We start from the raw sequence: 25446 nt of genomic DNA on the forward strand, positions 1-25446 counted from the left end.
TATGTAATATTTTATTCAGTCATTCTTATAAAGTATAATATGTGTACAAAACTTTCACATTCATTCCGACGCACTCTTAAACACAATAATTAAAAATAATTACATCAGCAGAAGTCTACTTAATTACAATAACTACAATAATAATTAATATTTCGATTTGTATAAAAAAGTAAAAAGACAGTTTCGTGACTATAAATAATAAGCGGATGAAGGTACGAGAATTACAAATATGTAAAATTACATCACACAACATAACTGAACATATTGTTAATATTTTACATTAATATAATTTAACAACTATGGTAGTACTTATAATAAACATATTAACAAGAAAAAATTGTTCACTAGAAATTTGTTGTGCTACTTGAGCATTTAATAAATTGCTGACCAGATTTAACTATTGACCTTCACTGTCACTGTCACTTTTATCTGGAAAATGTTAGTGTTAGTACCACTCACACTCATTACTTACTCATTACCTTTCTTGCCTGGGTAAGCATGCCGTTTAAGTCTATCGTATAAGTCGTCTTTTGTACCGTAAATACTGGCGTTCGATCTAGCTAAACTATTCATTTTCCCATTCACTCCATTGTGGAGGCTTTCCTTCATGTACGTCTCGTTGTAAAAGTTGGGCATTTCCCAGCCGTCCTCTTCGTCATCGTAATAGTGAGCGTAGGTCGAGTGGTGGCTCGGGGCTATGCTTTCAGCGTATGGGGTCGGAGCTCCGTAGTAGAAATTGACTTGAGATCCGTTCTGGTCAGTCGCGGGGGTGAGCAGTTTCTTTGGTTCTTTCCTGCGATGAGACCTGCACCGAAAATAGTAACTCTCTAATAGCACAATCAGTGTGTTTACCTTGCACAGATCATCCAAATTAGCAAAACGATGATAATTATGATAACGACAGCTAGAGCAATGCCGGTGGCAATGTACGCAAATTCGGACTTTTCGGTACAGTGACGACCGGTGAAGCTGCCAATGCAACGACACGACGGTTGACCTCTTATATCCTTGACACAGACGCCGTCGTTGTCGCAATAACCATCACAAACGTCGCTACACTCGTGGCCAGTACCATTGAACCCGGTGTTGCACTCGCAGCGGAATTCTCCCGTTTCTGGATTTAACAAACAATGGGCATTGGCGTCGCAGTGCATGCCCGACCCGCTCATGGTGCAAGGGTTAATGCATTCGGCTTTGCTGGTCTGGAATTGATGCGTATTATTAGCTTAGTCGCGGTACTTATTTAACAAACTCAAGAGGAATCAACTATTGAGTCAATCAAACTTAGTGGTACTTACCGCTGCGGTACTCTTCGTGCTTGTATTTTCCGGACAGCGAATACAAGTTGTTTGTTGCGACTCGGACTGGTAGTACCCTTTCTTGCACGGGATGCAACTGTTTAAAGTACCGTTCAGGTACGTCCCGGGAGTACAAACCGGCAGTGAACACTCTTCAATGGTCATGGCACCCGATTTGGGTGTGGTCCTTCCCAAAGGACACCCTTGACAAGCCGCTTGTATCCCTTGAGTCCTGTAAGTACCTCTGGGGCAGGCTTCACATTTACCATCCAAAGCCAACTGCATGCCACTTTCACACTCGTCTCGGCATTCCTTTTGCGAAACCGCTTCACTAGTGCGGGTGGTTTTGCCCAGCCCGCAGATTTGGCACGAGAAGGAACCTTCTTCCGGTTGATAGAAACCATGACCGCAGCTGCGGCAAAGCCCAGCATCGTGGTCGTAGTACTTTCCAGCAGGACAACGTTCTTTACAATCGGAAGCACTTCGTGCTCCTAATCCCACTGTGACTCCTGCACGTCCGGCAATGACTGGACATTGGATACATTGCAGTTGTCCGGCTTCGCTTTGGTACGTTCCTTGCGGGCAAGGAATGCAAGTCTTTGTTTTCTTATCGTAGTAAGAACCGATGGCACATTGGACGCAGTCTGGGGCCATGACGACTTGTCCCACTGGACAAGCGTAGTCGGATTCCAACACCAGGGATGATGGGTCGGGGACTGTGTTTGGTAGAATGTCGCGAACGTCGAATTGGTCTTCCTCCAAGATCAGTTTTTCGAGTAAATGTTTGACGGTTGAGCGTTCGTTAGTGTTAGAATGTATGACAGGGTCGCTAAAAATTTCATTTGGTTATACTTGAGTTTGGACTAGTTGAAAATGAGTTCACGAAGTGCATGCATGAAATAAGAGTGCTTACTTTACTGCTGGGAAGGAGATTTCTATGTTGTAGGTGTCGCTGGATGATTGCCGTCCTTGGCGGGTAGTTCTACAATACAGAGGACATGCTATGGCTACACATTCACTAACTACAAACTAAAACAGCATGCATACACAGAACTAAGTAGAATAATAATAGGTTTGATGATAAATGAAAATACCATGCTCTTTAACGTAGAACGATGCAAAAAGTCGAAATTATCCCAGTACTTACTTTTCGGCCGGTACGCTAGCTTCAACAACATAGGTACCACCGTCATCTTCATCGTTCGCTTGTCGCACTTGACGACTAGTCCTATGGTCACATTTCACATCAATATTCAACTCCTTACACTCTCGTGTGCCTTCAACCGAGAATGAACAGAAATTCCAGTCTCGGTTCAAACTGTTGACGGCGTTTCGGACCCTCTGTCTGAGTACTCCTTGCCCGGCTTCGTTGCAAAGCACCGAGCTTGGGAACAACATCGAAATTTTGAAGACGCGTTGGGCCGGTTTTGTCGCTAAAGACAATTATTTTTCTCTGATTTTTTCAAAAGAAAGATACTTACCAGAACAAGCAGGGTATACCATGGGAAGATTCGGGTTGGTTGTTGGCCGCCAGAAGCCCTCAGCTCCGCAAGTGTAGAACTTGGGGATTTCTTGCGAGAATCTCAATCCTTGATTGCACGCAATTTCGCATACTTTGAACTGACCACCGGCACCCCAGTCTTTACAGACTTGGACTCCCCCGATCGGATCAGGCAATTCCGGGCAAAATTCAGCTAAAAATCGAAAATATTGCAAATGATGTTCAAATTTAATATGGTCAATTTACATAAGACAGACACTTTGAAGTTGCAAGTGGCCGAATTTCCGGCTTCGTCCAACGCCACGTACGAAATTTGGTAGATACCCCACAGCAGGGTTTGGCCCGGCCTGTGGCCATTCTTTTCTAAAATTTTTGCAACGCCCACATTGTCACTAAAGTGAGGTTCGTCCCACGAAACCAGTGCTGATCCATTCTTTGTGATGATCCATAAATCACCAGGGCAGTATTCAACCTTCGGGGCAATTTTATCGACTTGGAGTTCCTGGCATTTAGCACCGATATAACCCGGAGGACAAACTCTATGGCCACAGTGAGAGGGTACTATTCGTTCGACACCTCCGACTGTTTCTTCGTAGCCAGCCCAAGTCAGGATTAGGCCTCTATAGAGGACGGGTTCGGTCCGACAATCCCTGACTTGTTTTTGGACTTCGTTAGTAACGTCTAAAGCGCGTCCCCAGATTTGCACTTTGGTCAAATGGCCTTGGAAGCCGGATTCGGTGTAAGCTTTGGGGTTACCGGATTGGGGTTTACCTAACGTAACCCAAGCACTAGAAACACGAAATAAATTTAAGGAAATTTTTAATAATAATTTATGTACTATTCGGGTAATTTGCGTCCGCTTCCGTAACCCTCCACTTTGCTGGCAATCAAACCCTCGGTGATTAATTTGAGTTCTCCACCGTTTTCACCATCCCATACAATCGCGATATGGTGCCATTGGGCATCATTTATGGTGGTGTAGTCTCGATAACTGAGATAAACGTCTTGGATGTCGGGGAAGAGTGACACTTGAACACCGTTTGAATGAGCTTGGATTAACGGTTTCCTGTCTTTAGGAATGTGTTTAGATCTGGAATAAAATGTGAGAGTTTGATTTAACAGTGTTACAAGACCACTTACGACACACTATACAACGTGAAGAAAATCCCATTCTCGTCTTTTTGAGTGAACTGAATCCACATTGCAATTGTCAGACTTGATTTAGAACCGGTGTAGAACGGAACGGCTTGAGAGGCTGAGCTTCGTGTCGCGTCGCTAAAGTACAAGTCATAATCCACGGAAATTGCTGGGGACACAATGATTAGGACGAGATTTACAACAATTTTTACTCACTTTTGCGGCAGTCTTCGCCAGTTAGATTGAATGGACATTGACAGTAAAACCGGTCTGTAAGATCGATACAAGTGGCGCTCGGAGGACACGAATTCTCTTTACAATCAATGATATCCTCCTCGCAGTATTTCCCGGTAAATCCTGGAGCACAAACACATTTGAATCCGAACGGATCGTTGGTGCAAGTTGCTCCATTTTTGCACGCATTTGCTTGACAAGCATCGTACTCGTACTGACACCCTATGCCGGTGAATCCATCGGAGCAAGAACAGTTAAGTCCCGATCCAAAATCTTGGCATTTGCCTCCATGCATGCAAGGGTTTCCGATACATCGCTCAGGGGCTGTTTCACACTGTTTGCCGTCAGTTCCCGAGGGACACCTAGCATTTCCCCAATTATTTTTTGCACATTTTTTCGCTAAAAACTACTTACACGCAGAAATAGTCTTGGAAGAGATTGATACATTTGGCATCGTTTTGGCACGGTTTGGAGTAACAACTTCCAATGTCTGTTTCGCAATTGGTACCCGTCCACCCTGGCTGGCAGATACATTTATACGACCCTACATCATCCCGACATGATCCTCCATTTAGACAAGGATCAGATCGGCAGTCGTCAATATTTTCTTCGCAGTACGTGCCAGAGTAGCCCTCGCGACACATGCACACGAATTTATTGTCCAAATCGACGCATCGTTCCGTACCGATGGGATTGCAAGGATCGCTCAAACATTCATCAATCTCGGCCTCACACTGCAAACCGACGAAACCCGGACGACATTTGCACGAAAAACCGTCGACTAAATCGGTGCAACTGGCACCGTTTTGGCATGGTTTCGACGAGCAAAAATCGATGGTGTGTTGGCATTTTTTCCCGGTAAATCCGGGTTCGCACGTGCAGGTGAAGTCATTGATTTCGTCGATACAATGTCCTCCATTCTCGCAAGGATTTTGGGCACAATCATTGATGTTTGATTCGCAAGATTCGCCGGCCCAACCTGGGTAACAGACGCACTCATGGTAGAACAGTTTATCAACACAAATGCCATTTTTGCAAGGATTGCGGCCGCACAGATCGATTTTCTCTTGGCATCGTTTTCCCGTGAACCCTGGAGGACAACTACAGCTAAAGTCGGCAACTAAATCAGTGCAGTTGGCGCCTAGTAGACATGGCTTTTCGGCACAGTCGTCTATGTTGATGTCGCAAGTTTGGCCGTCCCAACCAGGCAGGCATTCACACATGAATCTGCCTTGTTGCAAAGCAATGCAAGTTGCACCGTTATTACAGGGGTTTCCTGAGGCACTGCAAGGGTCAATCTAGAAAAACGGAATGTAGGAATCGGTGTCAAAATTTGATAAATGGGAGAAATACCGTAATGTCACAATCAACTCCAGTGTAACCAGAGCGGCAAAGACAAGTGTAGTTGTTATAGCCTGGTTCGTCTTTACACATTGCTCGTTCTGGGCAAGTGTCATTCCTGCAGTCTGACCTTTCTTCCTGGCAATTAATCCCAGCATAGCCGGGGGCGCATTGACACCTGTAGCCCTGCGGCAAATCGACGCAAGTACCACCGTTATAGCACGGTTGTGAGGAGCATTCGTCAATGTCAATTTCACAACGCCTTCCGGAAAATCCAGCCGGGCAAATACACTGGATGTTGTGACCCAGAGGTACGCAAAGGCCGCCGTGTTGGCAGGCGTTTTCCGTGCATTGCACCGGATGGCATTCATCGCGACCGGTCGCTGCAGGTCCTTCAGTTTTCATATTTGTTGGACATTCATTGCATGACGTTTGTCCGGGTAAGGATTGATAGAAATCGCGTGGGCAGGCGGAACACGGAGCTAGACCGGTTGGGGAGTAGTACCCTGGGCTGCACTTGGGCCTGCAGCGGTCTTTGCCGGGGGCTGCAGGTTGGTACGTAAAGGTATTAGCGGGACAAGCTTGGCAGTCTTTGAAGCCTCCGGTTGGGGGTTCACTTGTGAAACTGTTACGGGGGCACTCTAGACATGGTACTAGGCCCGTGGGGGAGTAAGTACCGTAACCACAGACGGGGATACAATCGTGAACGCTCTTTGAACCCTCTTCGCGAGTGTAGGTACCTTGAGGACAACGGTTACAAGAACCTTGACGGTCCCGATTTTGGTAGTACCCGCGTGGGCAGTATGTGCACTCTTTTTGTTTCTCTCCTGCGTAAGTTCCAGCAGGACAGTGTACTATAATTACACGATGTAATAACTAGTAAATAATTCAGAAGAATGACTTACGGCATCTCGGAACGTCATTAGTGTCCATGTTAAGTACTTCACCTACACTACAAGTGAATCCTCTGATGTTTGTCGAATTCAAAGCTTTGAGTGGCGGGCATTGGTTACCAATTGCAGACACATTTAGTAACGGTTCAATGACAGCATTTGCGTATGGTACCGACAGGTCAAACATTAAGCTCAAAGTACTGCCACAAAGGTCGTACAATTGGGGTTGCCGTACGACCGGTATAATATTCAAAATGTAATCAATTTTCACCACGTTTTCTTTAATTAACGAAGGTACAGCTTTCAAGAACGAGACAGCCATTTTTACGTTAACAGCCGAACATCTTTCTGATAAAATATTGTTAAGATTTGTGTAGTACTGAGAAATCAGCTCGGAATATTGATTGAGACAAGCTGTGGCAACGGCCCCATTTGCCCGATAGTTGACTGTAGCAGTAACGTGATAATCTGCCTGTTGAGTATCTAAAATTTAACCAAAGAAGTACATACTTAAAACGTGATTTACGAGCTTACTTTCTGACACACAGTCTGGTACTACCGATGTCGGAGTCCATGGTGTTTTAGCATCACACGAGAAAGTTTTTACCGGATCACCGTCAGTAAATCTGTAGCCAGGATTACATGTAGCAATACATTGTAACCCTTTATCCCCGGGTAAACAATTTAAAGCTCCATTAACTGGCGGCTTAAGTTCCCAATCAACACAAGGAGTTGCTTGTACCGAGACTTGGAAGTGGCAAGTAGCTCTATTCCCGTATTTGTCTGCCGCAACAACTGTTACATTTTCAAAGGTGCCAATAGCTATAGTAGCTTTATCGGGGATGAAAGTAACAAAGACTTCACCAGAATCATCAGTGGTGTTGATCCTACGGCGAGTTTCGTTGAAATTAACAACGTAACTGTCTTGCCTGTCGACTAATTCGATAACATAGCTTTGAGGACAGCTCAATTTCGGTGGAGTATGGTCTAGAAAATCATCAAGGTTAAGGTTTTCAACACAAAATTGTGGAAAATAGTACCAGGAACTGTGATGTTTATTTCACAAATGGCCACATTTCCGTCGTAATCGAACGCGACGTATTTAACTACGGTGTCTTGGAAAACATACATTGGTGTTTTAAAGTTTGCCGGTTTGACTTCAAGCCGGGCAATACTTCCGGAATTATCAACCGCGGTTGGTTCTGTGAAATTGATTGGGAGAAGTCCGCCGTTGGCATCTTTTTGTACAACAATAGGTTGTTGTGGGCAGTTTTGGAAAACAGGTGTCTCGTTATCTGAATAAATTTACTTAATACTGTAAACAGATAAGGCATTTGGATCTTACCAACGCACGGAGAGTACCCATAGTCGTAACCCAAGAGTGGTTCCGTGTCGGGTTCATCGCAACCCATCAGTTCGAATTTCAGACACGCATTGTCCATATAGCTCACAATTCCTAAAATAACGAATCTGGCTTGGACATATTTAGGGAGTGAAATCATTGCTAGTTCTCCGTAGTTTCCGGGATCTCTCATCGTGAGATTAAAATTGGGGAAATAGACTACGTAATTCTCATTTTCCGCTTGTTTGTAGAAGAATCTGATCTCAGTGGGCCGTCCGACGATATCATTAGTAACAACGCCTTTTACTAGAATGGCTTTAACGCGATACACTTTTCCCAAATCGACACTAACATAAGTAAAAGCTTCTTGTTTTCCGCACCATCCCGTGACCGAATTCAACCTAATATTCCTCGCTTCGTAATTCGGTCTTTCACTAGTTGCGTTAATAGCGGAATCTGGAATTCTCCCCGAGGCAAGTCCAAGAGGTCTCACGACTTTACACTCCGGGTCTCGCACGCAAGTTATCGGTCTGGGATTAATTAAAATATACCCAGGCCTGTTGCAACCGAAACTGACTTCAGAGCCTTGCTCGTAGCTGCGGGCGATTTGATGACCATCACTTGGACGTCCCGGGTCTTCACAAACGGGACCCTCGCAGCGTAAATCACCGAAATCCCATACGGAATTTGCTTGGCATCGGACGATATTATCATGTTTGCTACTTTGACCAGCTAGTTTGAAAGTGTTTTGACAACCGAAGAAAAAAGACGATTGGTATTTGGTATCGACGTATTTTCCATATTCGGCCCCGGGAGTAGGTGGGGGGATTCCACAGTCGGCGCGGGGGCACGATGGGGGAGCACCGCTCAACCAATAATCGGGGAAACCCTAAATTTTTATTTCAGTACTGCTTTGTGTAATAGGAAGAAAGGGGTCTTACGGGTTTAGGGTCATAGACGCATTGCCTGAAACCGGACGTATAAGTTCCTCTTAATTTCCGTCCGGTACTACCGCAAGTCAAAGTGACGTTCTCTCTAAACGGTACTAAAACGCTACTTTCGTCAGCTCTTAATATTTTTAGGCCTTCATTTTTATCATCAGGTAGTGAAACGCATTTAGCATCTGGAATTATTTCTTCGTAAAACTAAGCTAATTTAAGTAAATAAGTACTTACATGAACATTCGGGCATAGTACCGTTCCAGTTTCCGGTGGAAGTACACAAAAGTGCAGAGGATCCGGATAAAACATACCCGAAGTTGCACTGGAACCTGACTAGGTCACCAAAGTGGTACTTTTCTTTCGTTGATAAGATGACTCCGTTTTCGGGCGCTGATAAACTCGGACACATCACCGGAACACACGATTTGTTTACTTGGTACGTATCACCATCTCTTAACCCGTTTTCGGATTTTTCAATATAGTACGCAGCGGTACCGTTTCCCGCATAAAGCTCGAACCCGACATTGCAACTACACGAAAAGTCCCCGGCACTGTTAATACACTTTTGGTCGCACCCGCCGTTATCAACCGCACATTCGTTAATATCAGCACATTCCAACCTGGTACAGCCCATAACTTCGAGTTTCAAGCATGGCGCAACAACGTAATCTTGAACCTTGAACTTGATGTATTGTGCTTCAATTGGTACAGGGAGATTTAATATCGATAAAGTAGGTTCCAAAATTCTGAATTCAACTGCGGTACCATCGGGATTTCTGTAATCTTTGAACACATCAGTGAGGTCATCGGTGTATTGGATCCGAACGGCTGAAGTGAAAGCGAGACTGCCGTCAGGACGTGGTACGCTTGTTGTTCTAAATCCTCGGATTATAGTTGGGGCTTTCAAGTCGATGAGTACCCAGTTGGAACCCGGCTCGTTGGTATTTCCACACCAACCTACACCACTGTTAAGACGCACCATCTAAAAAATTCCAATACAGTTTGTTCTTATTGAGAAAAAGTGAAGAGTACCGTTTTATCGTATCCAGATTCGCTGCTTGAAACTGTAATTGCCTCATCTGGAATTCCGCCGTTAGTGAGACCGAGATCGCCAACTGGTCGGCATTCTAACGTAGGCGAGAAGCCTTTGCGACATTTGCAATGGAACGAACCGGGCGAGTTGATACATTCAGTCGAGGCACTGTCACACTGACTACTGATACATTCATTGATATCCTCACACTTCGGAGGGTTGTTGAAAATTTGGTTTTCACCACATCTCAGGATGTTGTTGCCCACAAGTTTGTAACCTTTGTAACACTGGACACGGGCTTCGTCATTAAAGAAATAAGAACGGGAAGTGTCAGTGAAAAACCCGTTTTTGATTTCGGGGAACTCGGGACATTTAGCTCCTGAAATTGAAACAGTTTTGGTACCCACATTTATCAATCATGAAAGTCGTACTTGAACATGTTGGTACTTCACCAGACCAGGTGCCATTACTCATACATAGGATTACAGGTGGTCCTGTTCTTATGTATCCAGGTTCACACTCGTATCGCACTATGGTTCCGTACGAACGGCCTTGGCCGTTTAATATCGTAACATTAGCGTGCGGTACTTCCGGAAGCGCAGCACATTGAGATGCTATAAATTCCAATTTAGAAAAAACAAACAAAACAGTTAGTTAGTGGTTTACCAAGACAGTTGGGTTTTTTCTCCCATCGGCCATCTGATAAACATGAGATTTTCTCAATTGGCTGTCCGGTAGGAAACGCAAACCCGGCATAGCACTGGTACATTGCCTGCCCCCGGTAGGTTACATTGGTAGAACCAATTGAAAATCCATTATCAATTTGCGGAACCGGTCCGCAGTAAACTTCCTGACATTTCGGGATATAACTCACAGACCAGTTACCACCAGGCAGGCACTGAGTGGTTAATCTATTACGTCCTGTTGCGAATTCTTGACCAGTCGGACAATTAAACGTGATGATGGTTCCGAAAGCCGTATCTCTACTTGACGCCATTGCACCAGCTCCCGGTTGTAATTGAGGACAATCTGAAATAAATCTCATAGAATAGTCCTTTTTTGTAATGTTGGATACGTACCGGCAGAGAAAGTCGCAAGCCAGCCTTCACTACTATGTAAAGCATCAGTCGTAAATCTGACCAACATTTCACCACTTGATGCCGTAAGCGTGATTTTGGGTTTTGAATCGGCCGTAAATCCGTTTCCTGAGTGAAGCCGCAGCCCACTAGTCGTGGCCCCATCGTAAACTTGCACAAAATCGGATTTATCAACATTAAAGTTTTCGAAATTCAGCGACAATGGCCCGCCTCCCGGATTCCTGATTTTGTACAAACAGTCCTGGTTACTTGGATACTGACTCAGACCGTAAGCGGGCGACATTAAAGTGCCATTTCGCGCAACGATTGTTGCTCTGCAACCTTGGGTGTATCTGATCCTAAAACCGCGGTTCGAATCACCCAGACTGGTCTTAAAATATAAGTAGAGTTTGCTGTTTGTTGAAATCACAACTCTTTGGTTGTTTTCCAAATCGCCGGTCAGTCGTGCAATAGCTTGACTTTTGGGAGAGTCACCATCACGGACAAGGATATAATCCCTGATGTTATCCAAATCCAAATCGTCGATTTCGAGTGTGATAATTCGCCCGTTCTGGGCCTGAATTATGTAGAGACACTCGAGTCCTCCAGGATATTGTTCCGGATATCCAGGAGACGTCAAAACTTGGGCCTGAGGAGTGGCACGTAAGGTACCGCCACAAGTCTGCGGTTCAGTTTTCCAAGACGCTCTAAAGCCTTTTCGTTCAACCGAAGCATCGGTGCTAAACTTAATAATCATGAAATTCGAAGCCGAGACAAACGATCTGTTCGTCAAGTCTTGTTTTCCAGATAACGTTGCGAGATTCACAGAGGTGTCTTCAGTTCGTCCCCCGACTAGAATTTGCACAGTATCGAAGGTCTTTTCAGTCTCAAATTCTTGGAACTGGAGGAGGATATTGTGTCCTTGCGGTCCTTCCAGGGTCCATTTGCAGTTAGTCAAGGGTGCGTATTTGTGTGGGTAGTAGGGACTTTCAACAACGTCACCACTACTTGCGAGGTAAAAATTGCAATTAGCTGCACAGTCGATTTCGTCAGAGCCGTCTTCGCAATCGTCCTCTTTGTCGCATCTGAACTTTTCGTTGATGCAGTTCCCGTTGGAACAGTGGTAGGATCCCGAGGGACATGCTTTGGATCGGCACATGAAAGGGAGCAAACTCTCGCATGTTGTCAGTTCCCACGATTCGTTTTCTTCCGTGACGGCAACATCGACGCATTCCCCGGCTTTGGGATCGGGTTGATGTTGCGACCAGAAACCTATTTTTGTGTGTTACTTAGGAAGGAAAGTAAGGCAGGTGACTCACCGGAATACTGAGAAACTAGTGTTCCGGCTGCTGATTCTAACGTATTAGTTCGGAGGTCATCTAAAGATGCCAAACCCAACCAGTAATGGTTGACCCCTCGTCGTTCTATGGGTACTGAAGCAGTTGCGATCGTTGCCGTTAAATTATTTTCTCCGTAGGATTCTACCGACATCAAGTCGCTGCCATACCTAAAGCAAAATATATTGTCCCAACTGTCCTCGATTTTATTAAATAATGTTGTGTGTAATTTTAGCATTAGGATGTAAAGTTAACGCACTAATTATCTCGACGCTTTAATCGCTAATTATGATTTAGAAATTAATTTGTTCAGCTCTGTAACTAGTACGGTACTTTAATTATTTCATATTTGAAAAATATCAATAGAGGTCTCTTCATTTGAATAATGAATCTTTAAAATCGCAACGACCTGAATATTTCACTTATCTGTCGTTTTCCATCGAACGCATTCTTCGATTCAAATTTCGGCCGGCCAAGGTATAAGTAGGTCTCATCTTTGGCTAGACTACAGGTGCAGCAACTATTTGTTTGATGATATTTACGCCTTCGGCGAGCACGCATTTTTCTTCCGATAAGTGACGTAAAATTGCCATAAATCAAAGAGATTGTAGTTACTCAGAGAAATTTCTTTTGCTTGATACTCACTGTATCCGTCTTTATGTTGTCACGAGACGACAGAAAAGATAAGTAGTTGTCATCAAGCACTACTAATTCGAGCCAAGATATTTTAATTGTGATAAATTGAAATGTTTCCGTTATTAACTATTTTAAATCAGCAACAGACTTAAATGTGCTTTATTGCTATGAAAGGAATAATTGCTTTTGTAATAACGCAACAAACAGAGCGGTTCAGAATACCTGTTTCAAAATGCTTAATTAGTGCAGATCTTTGTTGGGCAGTTGAAAGAGACGGTATTATACTCGTACCTGACCCAAAATTGCAATCTGCCCAATTTCATCGGGAACTATCGGGTGATTACTTTCTACTTCACCCAATTATTTTAAGTAAACAACAGCTAATTGAAAAATCATTAACACTGACCGCTGATGTGTTCAGCTAATTACTGCACCGGACCAACGCGATATCTAGGTTATTTGAGTCACGAAATTCTTGGATTGAAACTCGATTGCACCTTTTAAGAAAAGTTACAAAATATTTTTCACTTGAGAATATATTCGTGTGTAATGATGCATAGGACGTAAAAGTGAGCGTTTTCTTGCTTAACTAATTTTTTCCGCACAATTCTTCACGTTTCTACAAACGTGTAACAATGTGGGACCATTGAACTTAAATATTTGATTATTTAGTCTAAACTTTTTGTAAATACCGTTACAAATACACATTGGATTGTCCGCATTACATATAGCCTTCGTCACTATTGACACTGACCTTCTGCAAAGTTCCGCTGCTTTTTCCCAAGAATGTCTAATATTGAAGAACTTATAACAATGCAGTCCTCGGAGTTCCCAACCTGCAAATGGAGAAGAATCTCAATTAATAACAGAAAAAAGATAAGAGTTATAAAAGTATATCTCGAAACCAAGTGAAAGAATCAGTTCCTGTTATTATTAACTAGTTGCAAAAGTGGAAATTTGGTGTTTTAATTTTGATTGTTTTTCCAGTTGAACGACTTTTTTTCGTAAGTTCAGTCGTTAGCTGTGACAGTTATGTTGAATTACCATTACTCAACTTAATCACATTTAAACTGGGTCGTTATTTAGAGGATAATCGTGTTTTCTAATTGAACTTGTTACGACTGAAATTAAAATCGTAATTATTTTCACGCTTATACGCACCATAGTCCATAAACGTGTCACTGCTTCTGCTGAGTACACATGGTAGACATCTTAATTTACCTCTTTGATCTTCCGATTATCTAACAATGCTTTGTTCAAATCAACGTAATTTCCATCCATGATCATTGTGCAAGAATTTATGCTTATATAACTTCATGATATGGAATCATCTTCATGTCTTTTATTGAAGAAAGCCGAAAACATAAATATTTAGCAAAAGCTTTCTTATTCCACATATCAATGATTCGTGAAACTGTGACAACACATGACAAAATTAAACAATTGTGGAAAGCAAAGAGAAAACTCAGGATAGGCATGTAAATGAAATAAATGTACAAAACACCAAGACAGTTTTGCATTTGCATTCTTCACAATTACCTTAAAGAGGTTAATCAGTTTCAAGTCGAAGACGAAGGAATCCAAATTTTTACTTTTCATTCCGTCAGCAATACCGTGACATAATCGAATTATGACCGAGTCAGAAGTAAAGTTGTTCACTTTTGCGTGAAAGCCTGACAATTAGGCTTTTTAACTGTACATTTGTGAAACTGAATTTGTCGAATTCAGAAAATTATTTAACAAAGTTTGTGTTCATAAATCTGCATGCCTTCGTTACACAATCTTCGAGTTACATGAAAGCTAATTGTAGAAGAGCTTTTTTCTTCCTCTATAAGTAGTAGAATGCGGCTCAAGACAATTATGCATCTCAGGCGGAGAGGCATGTGCTTTGTATAATTATTATTATCGTTATATAAGACGAGTTTTAGCATAATTAACTAATCAGTGAAAAATGGCACTTCTGAAGCCGTGCCCTTTTTACATAACACTAGCTATGGCATTTATATGGAGCGATTGCGCAAGCACCCAGAACCTGCGGAAATACCAAAGAGGATTCTCTCTTGAAACCCGCCTCAAACTACAGGTCCTGACCTATTGATCTATGTCAGAACAAAGTATGTTTGCAACGTTTCGTGGTGCCACAGTTTGGAGTTTCCATTTTATGGCAATTTTGAGCTGGTGACACGAATTACTGCTCTTTAGCATATTGTTCCGTTAAAATAGACAATCTTACTGTCCCTGCTTGTAAGTTTAATTGTGTCTGTATATATGTAGGTGAAAGAAATTGCAAAACTGTGTACGTTGTCATAAATAAACTCTACTACACTGTCGTTTTGCCTTTCAGGGTCGAACGCATTAAGTGGCAAAAACGCGTAGAAACTCGAGGAAATGCACTCGGGAACTGGTCTTGTTGCAATTAAGCGTTCCAAAATGTAGATTATTTGGGGAAATTGTAGCATTGCTAGGCGTTTCAAGGATGTTCGAACTAACCTTTAGAGGCAGCCCGAGGTTGGAACATTAACTTGTTAATTTGTGATTTTTGATTTTGTAATCAAAAACTTGCGTTTCGTGCAATTTATGATTCACGAAACCGTCTGAGGGTCTTCAGTTTTAGAATAGACAACAACCAATGACCTTGTGGCTAAAATTATATTGTTGCCAATGTGGGAATTTCAACCGGTAAATACATTAATCCATAAGTAAAAAGTTAACTAGCCTTCTCATACACAAAATTTTTGTTCTAACGGTTCCCTTCATGACTATTGCAAACCAAAGTTGTGACACATGAACCTTCCCCACATTGATCTAAAAGGTCAACGCATTTACTTTCACATCTTGAATTCCTTCCTTGCATTTTGTCACGAAGATTATTGGCAAAAACTACTATAACTGAACTATTTCTACCTTGGTTTTGAATGCTTTACCCACACAAAAAGCCGACCACCTTTCGTTCTTTTCTCCTGGTATTGAAACACCCATAAATTCGATGGTCGACAACGGGTTGCTAAAGTGAGTCACGAGGAAAATATCTGAAGTGGGAGTTCAAGGATAGGGCGCTTGGAATTGAAAATACGGATCCAAAAAGGGGAATAAAAGAGAAGAATGTTGTTATCTGATTGTTTTAATGTGTGACTGGAAAAACACAATTTTTTTTCCGAAGAATCTATAAATACTGTACAACAAATAGAAGAAGAGTCATTTATGATATCATTCTTCAACATAGTATCTACGAGATTCTTTTAAAATCGTCGCTGACAGAGTTCTCATCAAGGTGCGGTTTTTATACAATTTCCCCCAGGCGAGCTTGAACATCTACGACAGATATCTTTTTACCGCCATGTTCAGTAAATTACAACAATTCTTTAGTGGTATATTAATACCACATATTAAAATTTTCCGAAGAAATTAATTGAAGGCTAGTTTCTCTTGACTGGAGAGAAATGATTTGCAAGTAAATTATCAATTCATCAGATTCGCACGCCATTGTACGAGATAATAAATAATACGGTTCGTTAATCATCAATTATCCCAAAGAAACGTTTGGAATTCGATAAATTTGATTTACTTTAGCAGTGACTGTAACAGAATTGTTTGAAACAGTTGGAAGCTAAGGTTTCAAATTTAGATTCGTTACGAACACTCATTTCCTTGTTTCTTTCTCCGCTATAAATTATTTATACTTAACGAAATTTTGCACAAGTGTAACAAAACTAGTCTTGGACAATTCAATAAATGGTCCGATAAACTGTCCCTGACATTTTTTGAGGTACTGCGTAGGTTAATGCAGAAATAAATCTATTCTTAATCAGATATTTAAAATTTTGAAGGTAACTGCTTAGAATAATCACGGTAAGTTGTAACGTGTTATTAATTATGTAAGATTCTCAAAGAAGGTAAATTGCATAACGAGCAGTGAATACTCTCCACATGGCTGATGGATCAACAAATGACTCAGTGTGACACTTTATTTATAAAAATTGCTATTATGCTCAATGAATTAATTAAGTATGTATCGATTTTTAATAACCTACTTACTTTCAATGGATCAAAGGAAAATTATTTGCCTTAGTTAATGAAGGCATGATTCAGCCAAACGGTTTACTGCAGTAGCCTTCTTCAGCATTACCGTTAATCAGTACGGTATATTCTTAGTTAATCGCGTTATTATTAAAATGGCTGGCAATATGAATTGTGCCATTTAGTGGCTTTTAATGCTGTTTTAATTGTTGGCAATCTATTTTTAAATTGGAAGACTTACCGTTCGGACAACTAAATAGGTTGCTAGATGAATTCTGAAACAAAAATATCATTAGAACATAAATCACACTTGAAATAGTAAAAGTGGCATAAATTTAATTGCAACTTTACGACTTAGAACATTTTTACAAAATTCAAAAACATAAATTGCTACGATCTGACATATTAGTACCAATAAGTCATTGACTAGCCTTTAAAGAAATACATTGGTGACCTCATTTACCTAAGTTCAGTATTGGAGAAATGATCAAAGGAGAATAAAATGGTGGCTTATAACGAGGGTAAAAGAAATCGGTGTACAAAATTGAGGAAACCAAAGGATATCAAGAGAAATCTTCTTATAAAACTAGCAGAAATTTTGAAAATTGAGGAAATCTTGAGGATATCAGCGAAAATCTTCTTAAAAAATTATTGGAAATCTGAGGAAATCATTATTAAATTAGAGGAAATTTTGGGGAAATCTTGTGTACAAAATTTGGGGTGCGGTTTACAACGATAGCAACAATGTTTTCGAATTTATTTTAAATAGAAGATACATTCACATGATTGCTTGTTAATGACAGAAAATTTTCGACACTCCATTAGCAGCAAAAGATAATTCTGGCGCCTTGTGTTTCACGGACTTTAAATATTTTGTTTTGATATATTTTTACCTGTCTCTAAACGTGCTATTACTAGAATCCAAACAGACAATTTTATAGCTGGTAAATTTTGTAGTGACGTTTAATTGGTTTATTAATCAATGCAAGATAGATCACATTAGGAATATTTATACCGAAATAAAACTCTTGAAAAATATCGTCGAAGTTTTCTGGTTAACACTAGTATGCCTTTCATTTTTTATTACATTCTCTTTTCCTATGACACATACATTGTTATTGGATTCCAAAGTGAATAATACGTCTTGTCTGAATGCTATTGAACTAGCCACTAGAGGATATAATAATAATTGATAAAGTGCAATGAAATTCCCTGAACCTCCTACTGCTCGGTTCAGAAGAACCAACCAATAATTATAATAACTTGTCATTTCATTTCACTTCTTTTCTAAAAACGCAGTCACTCGGTGACTTACCTGTGCTAAACTTATCCTAAAAATGGCCAAGAGGGCGACCGTAATGGTCGCCGGTATCCGAATCAGCATTCCCTGCAACAAAAGAATCAATTACAACTCTTTGTTTTAATCGTAGGCTAGTTAATCAACTTTCCAATACATTGCTATTTAATAAAACAATTATTGTCAATTCCGTAGGAATACAATATGAATTACAAATAATGGCAACAATGCTTGTGTAGTTAAGAAAATTCTTACACAACCATTGACCCACTTATCTCCTTGACTTGATCAACCACTATCTGCAACACAGATTGGCAATGGCAAGCCTTCGACATCGTTGGCGCATTTACACGTGCATACCACAACCCATACGAAACCATTGCATGAGACCATCCAGCACGCCCACGTGGTAAATTATCTTTTCCTCATCCTCGATGCCAATGACAACAACATCTTTTGTGCAATTTGGTGGCGAAATAGTTTAGAAATTCGTAAATTAATTACGTTTGTCACAAATAGTTGAGATTGTTTGTTTAAGGAAATAATTAATGCATTTGATTAACCAGTCGAAGGCCTTGGAAGGTGCATAAACTAAACTGTCATAACTTACGTAAACCAAGCGTTTATGATAAATTTCAAAAAAGGATAATAAAGATTTTACACTTGAATTAGCTTTACCTTCAGACACGAACAGGCTGCTCCAAGATGAGGATAACGGAGTAGCTCTCCTCAGTTATTTTTATGTGTAATGAAGGCTTCCACTACACATATTAATGATGTCGAGGCAAAATAAAATTTGAGTATAATTAGCATTCTGATTAGTTATTACCATATGTAATTACCCAGCTGCGCACATAGGAAAATGATATTAAAAAATTAGGATAATAAACATGTAGCAAAGTAAATGTGCAAGCTATAGTTTCGAAGACAGTCGGTGAAAAGCGCTTAATATGTTAATGAAGCTATTTATTTAATAATCATGTGTAACAAAATGTGCACAAACCCTGACTGCAATTTTAGTTCTTTAATATCTGGGCTTTGCTTTCAAATTCGCAAATTTTGTTTAACTTATGACCAGAGTCAACTGTTGAGCACATAAGTTATGTTATCCTGGCCTTAGTTGAAAAGGAAAAACACCTTCTACAAAACCTGAAATTACAGAGCGTCAAATTTTCTTATTAGAGCTATTCATCCGCAAAATTATTAATTTCGGCTAAATTTTTCAGCATGATTGCTCTAATTTTTTGTAAATGCTCAACTAACAAGACGTGGAGAAGTGAATTTTGATTGATAATTCGAGAGCAGGACTTGAGTCATCCAACATGTCAGTGGGTCAGATGATTGCTCTCCCCAGCCGGATCTTGCAGCAGTTACATTATGGGACGCTCGAGACATCACGTTGAATAATCGGTTTTATTTGTTAATAAATATTCTCACTTTGTATCGAAAGTCATCCTCTAGTAGTCATGTATGAAGAATAGTGTTTTATAAAAGAAGTCTGCGAACGCATGCAGAACCGACTAGAACTGAAGCGGAACGACCGTACTGACCAAGACAAAAATCGACTTCGGGTCGTAAACAATGCCCGTGATTTAGGAAAAGTCCCAGACAATAGTGAAAGTCTACCTGGACTACCTGCTAGCATCGGAAGAATCGCCAAAAGTATTTCCAATTTTTTAGGCAAGCTTTATGTAATAATGGATGAGACTCGACTGTTACGATACACATAGGTAATAATGTGAGAATAAATCAGAGATGGGAACCGGGATAAGCTTGCATAAGCAAAGTGGTCCCAACCACTGAACAATTACCATTCTTTAAAATCATAATGTGAGAATTATTACGACTGTCGGAACGTTTTCACTACTAGTACGATTTCAATTTCCAAAAAAAACATGAGTAGTCAATAAAATGTGGCATATTTACTCAGATACCATCTTCTGAGGTTTATGGCTTTCCTATTGACAGTACCATTCAACTACATTAGAAGTGTTATTGCAGTTGAGGTGAGTTCAGGTGCACAAGCTTTCTCTCAAATGAATTTAAAGGAGAGGGGGATAAGGAAGAAAAATCTTCGTGTGAAATTTTAGTTAGCAAAAAGAAATTGATTACGGGCAGATCACGTTTGTTTGCCTACAGAAACGACATATTCCAACTACCAAATTAACAAAACAAATAATTTTGAAGCGTTCGCCTTAACGTTTTGGGTCAATATTAACCTTCGCCTCTCTTCCAATATTTGTCGCGGGGTTCTAAACACTTTTTTGTATTTTAAACATTGCCACAAGATCGAGGCTACAAATTTGCAAAAAATTAATAACCACAATTAGTTTAATTTTCTTCGGCGTTATTTAGATCAATTAACAATAATTGCTTACAATGTGTTTAAAATTTTTCGTATCCACTCAGTGTGAAAGTTTCTACGTCACTGTGACTTTTAGGTAAAGACCTGGTCATCAATCGTAAATCTTTGTTTTCGATAATTGGCGATTACTCATTTCTATGTTATTGCATTTAGAATAAAGTGAAAGGAATATTTTTTCCGGGATCACATCATTCACCTTGTGTAAACGACTCATATTAAATTATCTGTCTAACTGCATCAACCCATTATTTCAGCGTAATGCTTGTTCTAAATACGCAAGTTTGGTGTCATTTTTCTTGAACTCATTCCTGTCAACAATGAAAACGAGCAAATCCGTTTTTCTCAATTATTTCTAATCGTCACACGATTATTATTCCCGTTTCCCATTTGCACAGTTCCGATTGCATTGTTGTCCATTAAATAGTTACTTGAGCGCAAATTCGTGTTAACCAAGTTGAATTGTAGCACAAGCAACAGTTACTTGAGCGCACTTTTATTATTGCATAGTTTTAGGTGTAATGTAATAACACTAATATGCTCCAGTTGCAGTTATGGCGTTAGGGATGTTTATGTGTTGATGACTGGTCGCTTGATCGAGCATTGAAGTCACCTCCGACTTCATGAAAAATAACACCGTTACAACGTTGTTATGCACAAATTGTATAAACATGACGGAAATACTTTAATTGTACTTCACTACTTAATAACCAAGACTGTTAAATTTATTCTTCCGGTTTTAAATATGGAGATGGTAAGTCATACCGTTGCTGCTGGATCGTGACTCTTCAGGAAGGATTAATTGTAGGTGACAATGTAATGTTACAAATATTATTATGCCAATGAAAGCACTACCATAACAAATGTTGTTTTAAAGTCATTTCTAACTGTTGTTTTAGCAATGTGGTTAAGACAAAAAAATTATCGTGTTGGTTAAACTTGAGTAAATGTTTTGATACAACCTAGTGGTCACGACACATTATTTTACCAACTATTGGATAACTTGGGAAATTAGTAACCATCTATTTTCTGCTTATGCACATTTTTCATTCAGAATAGGGTTACCCAGTGTCTTTTATTTTAGATTAATTAATGGAAATGCAGTTTGTTTTTTCTGTGCTTAAAGACAAATGCAATTCGATAGAGCTACTGTAAATTTTGAGCAGCATCCTCTATTTGTTGATGCTCTGGTAGCCAAAAAACATTAGATATTTTTATATTGATATTCTCTAACTCTTGGATTGATTGTATTTTTAATATTTTTAAATCTCCATATTTAATGTACTCATTCTAGAATTTGCAATTCTAATATTTTGTACAAGTTGAATTCTACATAGTTTTTAAAATAGCAGGTTCCGAGAATTTTTCCTTTTTATAAATCTTTCTCGTTAGCATTTCAAAGGTATAAATTTTAAATTATCTGATCCAACTTCAAACTTATTTCTAAAAGTTTACACTTATAGGTTTATACAGGTGTCGAAGCAAGTTGGTAAAGTGTAAAGATAAAAAAGGTCCCAGTGGTCTTTGTTCAAATTTTACAGTTTCAATTTTTAAAATAACAAATAAAATTTTAAGCTTTAACAATGCTTTAGGAATAATTTTGTACGAGTATGTCCGAAGGTTTAAAGATCTAGGTTTCTAGGATGAAAAACTTTTTAGATTTATGCCTGAAATTCAAACGTTATTTCAAAACATCGGTTTTTAGAATTATTTCAAACAATTCGACAAAATTTCTAGCATTTTTTAGAGTTAAAATTTTGATCTGAGATAACGTCACCTTCTTTTGGTTCTGCTTCTTCACTGAACTTAGCAGCACTACCAGGTGGGAAAAGACGATAATTTATTCAAGTTTTGCTTTGAAATATGCTATAAGATGTTGAATAATTGAAACCAGGTTTTGTTGCAATATTTGTTCATTAAATTAGTAAATTATCATATTTTTTATACGAAAAATGATGTATAGTTTTAGGTGTAACACTAATATGCTCCAGTTGCAATTACGGTGTTAAGGTTGTTTAGTGTTGATGATTGGTCGCTTGATCTAGCATTGAAGTCACCTCCGACTTTATGAAAAATAACACCGTTACAATGTTGTTATGCACAAATTGTATAATCTTTTATATGAAAAATTATGTATTGTCTGCCAGGGTAATAAAAATAATAACAATTCAATATTTTGTTTTTGTTTTCTTCCGATTCTTCTAATTTCATCCTTTAATAGAGACAACGTCTTTTATTTTCTTTTCAAAGCTTGCAACTCCAATTCTGAAGTTGCATTTTTTAATGAAATTTGTGTTAAAGCTATCAAAATTTAACGTTCTTAACACGTATATACAGGGTATTTCACACAAATTTGCAAAATATATGAAATATAATAGTCATAAATTGCTTTTTTCTGAACCGATTTTAATGTGTTATTATTCTTTTAAGAGATGAAACAAATATGATTCTAATCTATCTACATATCACTAATAAGCAGCCAAAGCACATTGAATTTTGTTTTACGGGTTACAAACTAAAAAGGACTATGCAAATTTTCAAAATTTGTAATCTAGTTAAAATAAGCTGGACTTCAGGAAGAGCTTTTTCGATAGATATCTCTAATTGAGAAGAATGTGTAAGTATTATAAAAAAATAACATTATCGTTATAAATACGTAATAGTTATTTATTTAATGAGTTTGAGTGTAAATCGGACGCTTTATTTCACGAGTGGATTTTTAAACCACGAGTGAAAACGAGTGGTTTATCATCCATGAGGCGAAATAAATGAACCGATTTACACAAAAACGAGTTGAATACAACATTTTATTCTTCGAAATAGACTCAGCAAGGCTTAAAATTGCTTTAAATTTGTTAAAAATAATCTGACGTTTCGTACTGAGAAATGCCAAACAATTGTCAAAACTACAAAAACCGTAAATTTTGACAGTGTCGAAGAATAAAGGTTTTTTCTTCTCGTTTAATTTTAATAAGATATTTAAGGCTGTACATTTATGTCATTGCAAATTATTCGTAATTAACAAATTAATTAAATGCTCCAATGACACACATTTCTAAGACCAAGATGCAAATATTTCAATTTCTGTGCATACTCACATGAATTACAACAATTTTTAAAAAATATAAATTTAGTTTCTAACTTTAATTTGCCAAAACTAGATTTATTTCAAACCCAGACTATAACAGAACTCAGTTTTAGTCTGACGATAGCAAAAAATGGTGGACGGTTATAGCCAGTTTAAGAAATGTTAATGAGAATAAACGCTCTTGACATTAGTTTATAATTTTGTAGATTTCTGGAATGGTGTTTCGTACAATAAAAAGGTCAGTGCACGTCTAGACGCAACATTTACGCTTTCTTCGACCGAAACACCAAACTTTATAAATTTTATTTATAACGTAAGAAATATCTTTAAGTTGGATAATTTTATGTAAGAGCAACAAAGTAGGCCATTCCAAAATTCCATCGTGTCCAGTTACTTGAATCACATGTTCGCGTGTGTGCGTTTGAAGTCAAATTTTTTATCAGCAAATCTTAATCGATATTTATTTTTCCCATTTCAATTAAATTAGCAAAAGCTCGTTTTGAAAATATTCCAGTTTGGTCTTCTATCTCCTCTCACGCCAGAGACGGTAAAAACTGACATCCAGCGTCGGGGTGTGGTAAACATTCCATCGTATCTTTATAATACCACCTCGGCACTATAATTTCGGGACTAAGACGCATCGTAAATAGGAAGGAAATGTGAGCGTTCCTGCTGTTTTATCAATAACCGATCTTCATTAAAAAAATATTTCTTTAAACAATACGAGGATATCCTTACAGATTAATCGAAAACTACATTTTTATGCATAATCACACCTACCTAAAAGTCTTCACCGTCGCTCAAATAAACCCTTGTTCACTATCATGAATATAGTTCACTCTTATCTCTCAAAATAAAAATTTTCGAAACTCACTCGTTTACTTAACAAAATATCACAGCACACCACACGCGTCTGTCCTTACCGTTCCCCGGCACCTCAACAGAACTGACGGCTCAGGTGCTTTCTTGGCGATCAAGTGAAGTGGGGAGAAAGAAGTTATGTCTACCTCCTCAAAGTGCGGTGTTGATTTTACCTCTATTTTAATAAGTAAAACTGATTAATAAGTCCACAGCAATGCCAGTTTTGACCATTGTCTTAACTGTACTTGCGTCAACACCGGAGACTTGAACGCTAAAATAAGCGACGAACCTGTGCAGAATTCGAGGAACGGATTCAGGTAAATAGGAAAAAGTCGATGAAAGAGATTTTACGCTTCCAGAGGCGAACTTGCAGCAGTTTCATTCAGCTTGAAAGAGTTTCCAATTTTTGTCAGCTGGCTCAATAAAGGCCAGTTTATCGGATTTTGTTGGAAAGTATGCGATAATTGAAATTGCACCCGCATTTCAGGCACCGTTAATTATAGTGATCCCGTGGAATGAATTTCTATTTTAAGTTCAAAAACCTCCGAGCTTCAACATAATTATTGAAAAATATTAATTATTACAAGGTAGTAAACACTGTGGTATGCTTGAATATCTGGAACTATCGCAATTTTGTAGCTAAATGCACTAAAAACCTAATTTACCTACCGCATTTACTCACGAGGTATTTTAACCGCAGGCTAAATAGCGCTTGTAATTATATTTTCAAATTTTTGGACACTGCAATAATTGCATGTTCTAACAGTGGCGCAGCCAGAATTCGAACTTAGGAAGAGTTTGACTGTGAAAACAGCTGAGTATTATTTGTTCTAATAATTAATAACCCTTCCTTTGTATAAACTTTGTTTTCTGCAAAATAATTTTGCGTGAAAACGACGAATTTCTCAATAGTTTTTTCAAATAAGTTGACTTCTACTGATTTCTGGTTTTCGAAAAAGCCAAATCGTTTAAAATAGCCCGAATTGCTTTGTTTTAACTAAAAACTAATATTAATGTGTTTATTGTGTTCAATAAGTTAATTTTCAGCACTT

The 25446-nt window shown here is 39.1% G+C and overlaps 1 protein-coding gene across 4 annotated transcripts; it reads right to left on the minus strand.

Moving 5' to 3' along the window:
• Window positions 1-3: 3 nt before the first annotated feature.
• uif (uninflatable) lies at window positions 4-24489 on the minus strand. Of its 4 annotated transcripts, XM_015985069.2 has the most exons (29): window positions 24408-24460; window positions 24314-24352; window positions 18102-18173; window positions 17028-17061; window positions 13524-13605; window positions 12116-12303; window positions 10800-12068; window positions 10387-10749; window positions 10152-10334; window positions 9720-10099; window positions 8922-9669; window positions 8688-8869; window positions 7750-8635; window positions 7445-7699; window positions 6939-7391; window positions 6417-6887; window positions 5524-6365; window positions 4585-5468; window positions 4153-4532; window positions 3940-4105; window positions 3638-3889; window positions 3046-3587; window positions 2780-2992; window positions 2446-2731; window positions 2212-2280; window positions 1299-2127; window positions 853-1202; window positions 480-805; window positions 5-429 (listed from the first exon to the last, which is right to left on the minus strand). In XM_015985069.2, exons 3-29 carry the CDS (start codon window positions 18168-18170, stop codon window positions 398-400), a joined length of 10734 nt encoding a protein of 3577 aa, XP_015840555.1. In that variant the 5' UTR covers window positions 18171-18173; window positions 24314-24352; window positions 24408-24460; the 3' UTR covers window positions 5-397. The 4 variants fall into 4 exon arrangements, with proteins under 4 accessions (XP_008201412.1, XP_015840555.1, XP_008201411.1 ...); XM_008203189.3 differs by having other exon boundaries at window positions 24314-24489; XM_015985070.2 differs by lacking the exon at window positions 24314-24352 and having other exon boundaries at window positions 24408-24486.
• Between the last annotated feature and the right edge of the window lie 957 nt (window positions 24490-25446).

Source organism: Tribolium castaneum, chromosome 4 (assembly GCF_031307605.1).
Source record: "Tribolium castaneum strain GA2 chromosome 4, icTriCast1.1, whole genome shotgun sequence".
Lineage (NCBI taxonomy): Eukaryota > Metazoa > Arthropoda > Insecta > Coleoptera > Tenebrionidae > Tribolium > Tribolium castaneum.

Bases quoted from the DNA above. Each gene is read 5' to 3' on its own strand.
- uif (XM_008203189.3), bottom strand. From the start codon at position 18,170: ATGCTGATTCGGATACCGGCGACCATTACGGTCGCCCTCTTGGCCATT. The intron at 6,366-6,416 runs GTAAGTCATTCT...GTGTAATTATAG, and splicing joins TAATGACGTTCCGAGATGCC to TACACTGTCCTGCTGGAACT. The intron at 5,469-5,523 runs GTATTTCTCCCA...CCGTTTTTCTAG, and splicing joins GAGTTGATTGTGACATTACG to ATTGACCCTTGCAGTGCCTC.